Source organism: Chiloscyllium punctatum, chromosome 5 (assembly GCF_047496795.1).
Source record: "Chiloscyllium punctatum isolate Juve2018m chromosome 5, sChiPun1.3, whole genome shotgun sequence".
Classification (NCBI taxonomy): Eukaryota; Metazoa; Chordata; class Chondrichthyes; order Orectolobiformes; family Hemiscylliidae; genus Chiloscyllium; species Chiloscyllium punctatum.
In genome coordinates, this window is record NC_092743.1 from 3,311,079 (window position 1) to 3,322,575 (window position 11,497).

Genomic DNA, 11,497 nt, shown 5'->3' on the forward strand with positions numbered 1-11,497 from the left:
TGCTTCCACAACTGCTGCTGGCAACGCATTCCATACTCTCTCAACTCTCTGTGTAAAGAACCCGCCTCTGACATCCCCTCTATACTTTCCTCCAACCAGCTTAAAACTATGACCCCTTGTGTTAGCCATTTCTGCCCTGGGAAATAGTCTCTGGCTGTTGACTCTATCTATGCCTCTCATTATCTTGTATACCTCAATTAGGTCCCCTCTCCTCCTCCTTTTCTCCAATGAAAAAAGTCCGAGCTCATAACTAAAACTCTCCAGTCCAGGCAACATCCTGGTAAATATCCTCTGCCCCTTCTCCAGTGTCATCATGTCCTTCCAGAACTGCACACAATACTTGAGCTGTGACATAACCAGATCCAGTAACCACCAGCAGTCCCTAACCAAGCAGCATGTCAGCACATGAACTCAAATTGGCAAAACCAGTCCTGGCTGGTTGTAGAAAGAGCCTTCTATCCCAGGGAAACAGCATTAAAAATGGTCTCAGTCACAGGGCAACTTTCCAGTCAAATGACCAAGCAGTTGCAGAATGTAATTGCAGGGAAGGAGACTGAGGTGGATAGTATAGGCCATATTTAAGAGAGAGGAAGTTTTGATGGATATGGGAAAGGGGTGGATTGTTAAGGTTGAGGAATTGAGGAAGATTACAGATAAGGTGGATGTGAGGTGAAAGTGAATGGGGATGCGAGAGATATGTGGAGAGCTTGGGTTGGTGGCTTTGAGGTATATGAGGAAAGGGTGGGTAGGTAAGGACTGAAGGAAATATGAACCTACATTCGAACAATCCAATTAAGAGTAGAAGTAGGCCATTCACATCTTCGTCTATTCTGTCAGTCAAAACGACTGTGGGAATCTTCTTGTGTTCTGAATTCCACTTTTCTATTGACACCTAATAACCGTTGATTCCCCTATTAACAAGGTTTTATCTACCTCCATCTTGAAAATATTCAATGACCTGCCTCCTGAGGTCAAGAATTTCAGGGACACACAACTCCCTCATTTCTATTCTGTAAGGCACCCCCTAATTTTAAAACAGTGTCCCCTAGTTCTCTCATGACAGGAAACATCCCTTTCCACATCCACCCTGTCAAGACCATTCGGGGTATTGCAGAACAATCAAATTATTCCTTGTATTTCAAAATTTCAGTGCAAACAAACCCAGCCTATCCAATTACTTCTCATTCGACACCCCGGGGAAGGTGATGGGATATTGGTATTGTCACTGAGCTAGCAGCCCAGGTGCCCAGGAAAGGTTCTGAGGACCTGGGTTTGAATCTCACCACTACAGATCTAGGATTAAAAGTCTAATGATGACTTTTGTTAATTGTCATACAAACCCATCTGGCTCACTACTGTCCTTTTTTACGGGAAGGAAAAACTGTCATTCTTACCTCGTCTGGCTTAGCTCGTAACTCCAGACCCACAGCACTGCCCTCCGATATGGCCTACCAAGCCAGTGTATCAAAATCTCTCAACAGATGTTGCCAGATATGCAGTGCATTCTCTGTTTATTTCAGAGTTCCAGCATCCACAGTATTTTGCTTTTACCTCAGTGAATCAACAAGTTGTATTTATCATATCAACTGCTAGAAAGCCTGAAAATCTGGGTCTGACTAAGGCACCAGGAATGACGACAGCAGGTGCTTCTCACTAACATCTGGAGGCTAGTACCAGAATTTGGAAAGTTGTCTCACAAACTAGTTAAGCAACAGCTTGAAATTGTCATACTCACGGAGTCATACCTGTCAATGCCCCAGACACCACCATCACCATCCCGAGATATGGCGATAGGACAGACCCAGCACCAGCAGAGGTGGCAGTGATACACAGTCAGGAGGGAGCTGTCTTAGAGTCCTCAACTGGACTCCAGACACCGGTCCTGTGGCACACGGTTAAACATAAGCAAGAAACAGTCCGCTGATTATCATCCAGCGTCTCTCTCCGCTGATGAATCAGTACTCCTCCATGTTGAACAACACTTGGAGAAAGCACCAAGAGGGGCGGGGCATAGAATGTACTCTGAGTGGAGGATTTCACTGCCCACCATCGAGTGGTTTGGCAGTAACACTACTAACTGAGCTGGGTGATTCCTAAAGGACACAGCAGCTAGACTGGGTCTGTGGCAGGTAGTGAGGAAACCAACAAGAGGGAAAGGAGAAAGTGAGGACTGCAGATGCTGGAGATCAGAGCTTAAAAATGTGTTGCTGGAAAAGCGCAGCAGGTCAGGCAGCATCAAAGGAACAGGAGAATCGACGTTTCGGGTATAAGCCCTTCTTCAGGAATCCTGATTCCTGAAGAAGGGCTTATGCCCGAAACGTCGATTCTCCTGCTCCTTTGATGCTGCCTGACCTGCTGCGTTTTTCCAAAAACAAGAGGGAAAAACATACTTGACATTTACCTCACCAATCTGTCCATGATCGCATTGATAAGAGTGACCACCACACAGTCCTTGTGGAGACGGAGTCTCACCTTCACATTGAGAATAACCTCCATCGTGTTGTGGGCCATTGTACCATGCTAAATTTGTCAGACTTCAAACAAATCTGGCAAATCAAGTCCAGGCATCCATGAGATGTGGGCAATCAGCAGCAGCAGAATTGTACTTGAGTACAATCTGCAAACTCGTGATTTGCTAATGAGATGTTAACCCAGTGAAGCCACCAAAAAGGACTACTTGTGTCCAAACAATATAAACAGAAAGAGATAGACAGAGCTAAGCAATTCCACAAACAAAGAATCAGACCCAAGCTCTGCAGTCCTGCCACATCCAGTCATGAATGGTGGTAAGCAATTAAAACAACTCACTGGAGGAGGACGCTCCACAAATATCCCCATTCTCATTTATGGAGAAGCCAGCACATTATACAAACAATAAAGCTAAAGCATCACAGCAATTTTCAGCCAGAAGTGCTGAGTGGATGATCCATCTTGGCTACTTGCAGTGTTCCCAGCATTACAGGTACCAGTCTCCAGCCAACACAATTCATTCCTCCTCCTATCAAGAAACAGTTGGTATGGACCCTGTCAACATTCCAATAAGAGTACTGAAGATTTGTGCTCCAGAACTTGCCACTCCCCTAGCCAAGCTATTCCAGTATAGCTGCAGTACCAGCAATTACCTGACAAGGTGGAAAATTTCCCAGGTCTGTCCTGTACACAAAAAAGTAGAACAAATCCAACTTGGCCAATTACCACCCCATCAGTCTACTCTTGATCATCAGGAATGTGAAGCAAGGTGTCATCAACAATGCTATCAAGCAGCGCCTTTTTTTTGACTCATGGGACATGGGTACCTCTGGCTAGGCCAGTATTTATTGCCTATCCATAGTTGTACTTGAGAAGGTGGTAATAAGTTGCCTTCTTGGACTGCTGCAGTCTGCATGCTATTAGGGAGGACAAGGAGTTTGGGAGTGAATTCCAGCATTTTGACTCACTGACATTGAAGGAATGACGATATACTTCCAAGTCAGGATGGGAGTGGTTTTGAGAGGAACTTGTAGATGATGAGGTCCCCATGTATCTGCCTTTGTCCTTCTCGGTGGAAAAGGTTTTGGGTTTTGGAAGATGCTGTTGCAGGTTTTATGGTGAATTTCTGCAATGCATCTTGTGGATGGTACACACTGCTGCTCCTGAGTGCTTGTGGTAGAGTGACTGAATGTTTATGGGTGTGGTGTCAATTAAATAGGCTGTATTGTCCTGTGTGAGTATTGTCCTGTCTGAGTACTGTTTGGGGCTGCACTCATCCAAACAAGTAGGGACTATTTAATCACACTCTTAACTTGTGCCTTGTAGATGGTGTTCAGGTTTTGGGGAGTCAGGAGGTGAATTACTCACTGCATGATTCCTAGCCTCTGACATCCTCTTGTAGCCATTGTGTGTATATGACGAGTCCAGTTGTGTTTCTGGTCAATGGTAACTCCCCAGGATCTGATAGTGGGGGTTCAGTCACATCATTGAATGTCAAAGGGTGTTGGTCAGATTGTCTCTTATTATAGTTGGTCATTGTCTGGTGTATGTGTACCACAGATATTACTTAGGTGAAAGTGAGGACTGTAGATGCTGGAGATTAAAGTCTAGAGTGTGGTGCTGGAAAAGCACAGCAGATCAGGCAGCATCCAAGGAACAGGAAAATCAACATTTTGGGCAAAAGCTTTCATGGAGTCCTGAATGAAAGGCTTGTGCCTGAAATGTCGATTTTCCTGCTCCTCTGATGCTGCCTGACCTGCTGTGCTTTTCCAGCACCACACTCTCAACACAATACTTGCCAAGCCTGAATATTGCCTAGGTGTTGTTGGAAACTATTCAGCAATAACCTGCTCACTGACAGCGGTTTGGGTTCCACTTGTGCTGACCTCATTACAGCCTTGGTTCAAACATGGATGACAGAGCTAGTTTCAGAGGTGAGGTGAGAGTGGCCCTTGATATCAAGGCTGCATTTGACCGAGTATGGCATCAAGGAGCCCTAGCAAACCTGGGTAACAGGAATCAGTGGGAAAACCCTCTGTTAGTTGGCATCATACCCAGCACATGGGGAGATGGTTGTGGTTATTGGATGTCAGTCATCTCAGCTCCAGGATATCTCTGCAGGAGTTCCTCAGGGTAGTGTCCCAGCCCAACCATCTTCAGCTGCTTCATCAATGACTTTCCCTCCATCATAAGGTCAAACATGGGGATGCAAAATCATTGGTGAATAATGTTCAGCACCATTCATGACGCTTCACATACTGAAGTAGTCCATGTCCAAACTTAGCAAGATCTGGACAATATCTAGGTTTGGACTGACAAATGGCAAATGACATTTACACCACGTAGATGCCAGTTAATGATTTTTTTCCCAATAAGAAAGAATCAAATCATTACCCCATGACATTCACTGAATCCCCCTCTTTTAGTATCGTGGGGATTACCATTGACCAGAATCTGAATTGGACTATCCGTATAATATAGTGACAACAAGAACAAGTCAGAGATGAGGTATCTTGTTTTTAAATCCTCAACCAAATTGACCAAAGTGGAGTACTTGTGTCATACATTAACATTTGGTTTATTCCCCAGACTGTTGTGAGGCTGTGGAATTCATTCCCCAAGGCAGTGATGAAAGACCGAGTCAACAGTGGGGAAGGAGAGTAAAAGTATCTGGAAGGAGAGCAGGGTTTGGATCCTGCTTAGATGGATGATGAACAAGAACAAGGTTTTGGAGGGTGTTTCCAAGTTTATAACTCGGATGGAATTCTTTACCATGGCTGCTGCATTTGCCTCATCAATTTCTTTTAATGTGATTGATAGTCTATGATTAACTTGGGACTCTTCTGAGAGGTGTTTTGTAGCAATTAGCAATATCAAAATTTATCTCTTCCCTTATAGCTTTCTGATGAACACCTTTCATTGCCACAGGTGGGGACGCATGCTGAACTGATGAAAAGAGGAGGACTGTACGCAGAGCTGGTCCGCAGACAAACCAGCGAGGAGACCATCATGTGAAGGGAAGGCAGTGACAGAGAATGAGCCAAGTGGTTTACAAGCATTTCTGCACCTTTGAACACCTTTATGTAAACATGCTGTGATTTGGGCAAAATGATTCCTCCCCAACCCAGTGACAGCCAAGTATTAGGCATTGAGATTTGATCATCAGTGGGCTGTGTGCCACAAAGAGCAATTCCCTCACACTGTCCACTGGGACTGTGCAAGACATTCAATTCCAGATTCTGTATCTGCTCAATCTGAGCTCTATCTGCAGAGAACTCAGTGCACTATCATATTTTGTGGTACAGTGCTGGTGGGTTATGTCTGTCTCTGTAAAACACTGGGATGCAATATTGGTGGGGCCAGGTTTGTCACAGTATAACACTGGAGTGTACAGTACGGATGGGGATAGATCAACCACTGTACAGTACTGTTGGGGATAGGTGTGTCTCAGTATCACACTAGGGTACAGTATTGGTGTAGACAGTCTGTCACTGTCTAACACTGGAGTACAGTACTGTTGTGGATAGGTCGGTCACTGTATAACCCTCAGTTCAATGGCCTGAAGAGCTGGTCATTATCTTCCACTAATGATTATTTCTATGCGTCCAAAAGACCTGTGTGAGCCCTGTTATTTGAATAACTTTTTTTTGTAAATTATACTGTCGTCCTTAGAGCCGGTGTTGTGTTTTTTGTATCCACTAGAGTATGGAATCATACAGGCTGGTCCACTCTCACACTTTGATCTTGTCAATGGACATGCAGCTGCTCTGGAGAAACTGAAGTGTTCAGGAAAGTTGGTGGTGTGTTGGTATCACTTATCGAGTTGTCCACAGGGCCAGACAAATGTTTTGGAGGCACAGGTTCAAATCCCACCATGGCATTGGGAAATTTAAGACCGTAAGATGTCTGAGCAGAAGCAGGCCATTCAGTCCATTGAGTATGCTCTGCCATTCAATGAAATCATGGCTGGTCTGATATTCTTGAACTCCAGTTTGCTGGATTTTTCCCATTACCCTTGGTTTCCTTACTGACTAAAAGTCTGTCTAAAATGGTGACCCCCTTGCTCTTACATTATGCTGTCTGGTCCTGGATCCTTCCACAAGGGAAACAACCTGTCAATATATTATCTGTTCCAATAAGGTCGCTTCTCATTCTTCTAAACTCCAATGATTAAAAACCCAAATTCTCCTCAGAAGAAAGTCCCTCCATATCTGGAATCCCCCCAGTGAACATTCTCTGGATTGCTTCTAATAGCAGAATACCTTTCCTTCGATAAGGGGCCCAAAACTGTTCACAGTATTCCAGCTGGAATGTTCTGGGGACCTGGGTTCAAATCTCACCATGGCAGATAGTGGAATTTGAATTCAATAAAAAAAACTGGAATTCATAATTTACTGATGACCATGAAAACCTAGTCAACTGTCTGGAAAAACCCATCTGGTTCAATAATGTCCATCAGGGAAGGAAATCTGCCATCCTCACCTGGTCTGGCCTGCGTGTGACTTCAGACCCACGGCAATGTGGTTGACTCCCAACTGCCCTCTGAAATGGCCTAGCAAGCCATCCAGTTGTACCAATCGCTATAAAGTTTCAAAGAAATGAAACCAGACAGATCACCTGGCAGCCCTATTACTCCTGCAAAACTCTCTACACTGATATCTGGAGGCTAGCACCAACATTGGGAGAGCTGTCCTACAGATTGGTCAAGCAACAGCCTGTCATAGTTATACTCACAGAATCAGACATTACAGACAATATCCCAAACATCACCATCGCCATCCCTATATATGTCTTGTCCCACCAGCAGGGCAGGCCTAGCAGTGGTGGTAGCAGTGTGTACACCCATTAACAAACACACAGATTTGGACCCTATTTGCCAATCTCTTAAAATCGGAAATGATATCACCCACTACAACAAAGCAAGACACGTAAGACCGAACACCAATGCTTTGGGGTGGCATGGTGGCTCAGTGGTTAGCACTGCTGTCTCTCAGCACTGGGGACCTGGGTTCGACTCCAGCCTTGGGTGACTGTGTGGCACATTCTCCCCACAATCCTCAGGTGTGCAGGTTAGGTAAATTGGCCATGTTAAACTGCCCATTGTGTTCAGAGATGTGTTAATTAAGGGTAAATGTAGAGTAATAGGTTAGGGAAATGGTTTAGGGTAAGATACTCTCTGGGTCGGTGTGGACTTGTTGGGCCAAAGGGTCTGTTTCCACACTGTAGAGATTCTCAGGGGATTTCAGCGGAGGCTCACTATAGATGTTACCTAACATGGTGATGAAAAGTCTGAGAACAAACCCACCAGTTCAGTGAGCAAACCAATAACCTGAGATACAAATTTTCTCCAAAATCTCAGGCAGGAAGGATTTTCCCTGACAGTCCTCAACATTGAGTCCAGACCGTATGATGTCTTGTGGCTTAAGGTTAAATGTGGGCAAGGAAACCTCCTGCTGATTACCACGTACCATTCTCCCTCTGTTAATGAATCAGTAATCCTTCATGTTGAACAACACTTTGAGGAAGTATTGAGAGTGGCAAGGGCACAAATCACACGGGGTGGGAGATTTCAATGTCCACCACTGAGTGCCTCAGTAGCAGTACTATCGATCAAGCTGGTCGGGCCCTAAAGGACACAGCTGCTGACTGGGTCAGTAGCAGATGGTGAGAGAACCAACAACAGGGAAAAACATACTCTATCTAATTCTTACCGAACTGCCAGCTGCATTTGTCCATGACAGTATCGGTAAGAGTGACCATCACACAATCTTTGTGAGAGACAAAGTCCCATCTTCACACTGAGAATAACCTCCATCTTGTTTGTTGTGTGGCACTAATATCATGCCAAATGGAACAGACTTTGAATAGATCTCGCAACTCCAGACTGGGTATCCATGATGCGCTGCGGACCATCAACAGCAGCAGAACGGGACTTCAGCACAATATGTAACCTCATGACCCGGCATATCCCCTACTGAACCGTTAATCCAAGGGATCAACCCTGGTTCGCTGGAGAATGCAGGAGGGAATGCCAAGAACAGCACCAGGCATACCTAAAATGAGGTGTCAACCTGGTGAAGCTACCAACCAGGACTACTTGCATGCCAAACAGCACAAGCAGCAAGTGATAGATAGTATTATGACACTGGGTGAACCCTCCTGCTTAATTTAAAACCAGCAACACAGAAAAGATTTATTCCATGCAGTAATCTGTAAAAATCTGAGTGGCCAAAGTAAAAATTAACAACTTTATTTCTTAAAGTATAACCGAGAATAATTAACTAACCACAATTTACCATTTCTTCCTCTCACCCATTTTTACCTTCCCTTCTATAATACTAGTCTGATAAAATTCCCAATCAAGATTTACAAAACCGCCCTTCTTATCTCAAAACCAGGCAGCTTTCGTTCTTCTATTTGGATTTTCCTATGTATTTTCTTTTTCTTTGGAATTTCTGTGTCATAGGTCACTGATCGAAAAGGTAGTTTTAAGAGAGCTATTTTTTCAAGCTGTCTGTTTCCATGCTGAGCTTGGCAGTTCTCCTCTCAACTATTAAATTTTCCTGGTCTTATACCCCCAAAGCATCTGATTGTGTTATTGGCTTTTAAGATTGTCAATATACTCAATTCAAATTGGATTGGAGTTTGATATTTTTCAGGGTATAATTTAAACTGATTGGTCTAATTTTAATCTGTTTTTTGTCATTTCCAGGCAACTCAGCGAGTGCTGTTTGTTCTTAATCAAATCTTACTTTGTAAATTCTTCAGCACTCGGTGTACTTGCCAAGTCATTCATTTTCTTAAAAGTACACCCACATCTTCATAGCAATAGAGCTAAGCGATCCCACAATCAGCAGATCAGATCTAAGATCTGCAGACCTGCCACATCCAGTCGTGAATGGTAATGGAAAATTAAACAACTGGAGGAGGAGGCTCCACAAATATCCTCATCCTCAATGTTGGAGGAGCCCAGCCCATTTGGGCAAAAGATAAGGCTGAAGCATTCGCAGGAATCTTCAGCCAGAAGTGCTGAATGGATGATCCATCTCAGTCTTCTGCAGTGTTCCCTAGGGACAGCATAAAAGTAAATATGAAGCATATAATGTGGTGAAGATTGGTGGGAAGCCAGAGGATTGGAAAAACTTTAAAAACCAGCAGAGAACAATGAAAATGGCAAGGAGGAGGGAGAAGATAAAATATGAAGGTAAGCCAGCTAGTAATGTAAAAGAAGATTGCAAGAGTATTTTTGGATGTATAAAAGGTAAGAGAGGGGCAAGATTGGACATTTGACTGTTGGAAATTTAGGCTGGAGAAGGAGTAATGGGGAACAAAGAAATGGCTGAGGAACTGAACAGGTACTTTGCATCAGTTTTCATGGTGGAAGACACCAGTCTCAGACCCGAACTTCAAGAGAGTTGGGGGCAAGGATGAGTGTAGTGGTCATCACAAAAATGAAAGTATTGGGAAAGCTGAAAGGTCTGAAGGTGGATAAATCACCCAGACTGGGGAGGCTATGAACCTGCACTCCAAGGTCTCTTTGTTCAGCAACACTCCCTAGGATCTTACCATTAAGTGTATAAGTCCTGCTAAGATTTGCTTTCCCAAAATGCAGCACCTCGCATTTATCTGAATTAAACTCCATCTGCCACTTCTCAGCCCATTGGCCCATCTGGTCCAGATCCTGTTGCAATCTGAGGTAACCCTCTTTGCTGTCCACTACACCTCCAATTTTGGTGTCATCTGCAAACTTACTAACTGTACCTCTTATGCTGGCATCCAAATCATTTATGTAAATGACAAAAAGTAAAGGACCCAGCACCGATCCTTGTGGCACTCCACTGGTCACAGGCCTCCAGTCTGAAAAACACCCCTCCACCACCACCCTCTGTCTTCTACCTTTGAGCCAGTTCTGTATCCAAATGGCTACTTCTCCCTGTATTCCATGAGATCTAACCTTGCTAATCAGTCTCCCATGGGGAACCTTGTTGAACATCTTATTGAAGTCCATATAGATCACAGGCCGGGCAGCGGTGCTGTGACCGGGTGGTGCTGTGGGTCCTCTGGGCCGGGCAGTGGCACTGCGGGTCCTCTGGACCGGGTGGTGGCGCTGTGACCGGGTGGTGGCCGCTGTGACCGGGTGGTGCTGTGGGTCCTCCGGGCCAGGCGCTGGCGCTGTGGGTCCTCCGAGCTGGGCAGTGGCGCTGTGACCAGGTGGTGCTGTGGGTCCTCCGGGCCGGGCGGTGGCGCTGTGGGTCCTCCGAGCTGGGCAGTGGCGCTGTGACCAGGTGGTGCTGTGGGTCCTCCGGGTCGGGCATTGGCACTGCGGGTTCTCTGGACCGGGTGGTGGCGCTGTGACCGGGTGGTGGCGCTATCAGTGGGTGGTGCTGTGGGTCCTCCGGGCCTGGCAGTGGCACTGCGGGTCCTCCGGGCCGGGTGGTGGTGCTGTGACCGGGTGGTGCTCTGGGTCCTCCGGGCCGGGTGGTGGTGCTGTGACCGGGTGGTGCTGTGGGTCCTCCGGGCCAGGCGGTGGTGCTGTGGGTCCTCCGAGCTGGGCAGTGGCGCTGTGACCAGGTGGTGCTGTGGGTCCTCCGGGCCGGGCGGTGGCGCTGTGGGTCCTCCGGGCCGGGTGGTGGTGCTGTGACCGGATGGTGCTGTGGGTCCTCCGGGCCGGGTGGTGGTGCTGTGACCGGGTGGTGCTGTGGGTCCTCCGGGCCAGGCGGTGGTGCTGTGGGTCCTCCGAGCTGGGCAGTGGCGCTGTGACCGGGTGGTGCTGTGGGTCCTCCGGGCCGGGTGGTGGTGCTGTGACCGGGTGGTGCTGTGGGTCCTCCGGGCCGGGTGGTGGTGCTGTGACCGGATGGTGCTGTGGGTCCTTCGGGCCAGGCGGTGGCGCTGTGACCGGGTGGTGCTGTGGGTCCTCCGGGCCGGGCGGTGGCGCAGTGCGTCCTCCGGGCCGGGCGGTGGCGCTGTGGGTCCTACGGGCCGGGCGGTGGCGCAGTGCGTCCTCCGGGCCGGGCGGTGGCGCAGTGAG

At 46.8% G+C, this 11,497-nt stretch overlaps 1 protein-coding gene across 1 annotated transcript in view; it reads left to right on the top strand.

Annotated features, from left to right (window-relative positions):
* abcb8 (ATP-binding cassette, sub-family B (MDR/TAP), member 8) overlaps positions 1–6,142 on the top strand; it is a 59,537-nt gene extending 53,395 nt beyond the window's left edge. Inside the window, exon 16 of the mRNA XM_072569638.1 lies at positions 5,398–6,142. Within this exon, the coding sequence (XP_072425739.1) occupies positions 5,398–5,484 (87 nt within the window). The 3' untranslated portion in view covers positions 5,485–6,142. The remainder of the gene's footprint in view (positions 1–5,397) is intronic.
* Positions 6,143–11,497: the final 5,355 nt, after the last annotated feature.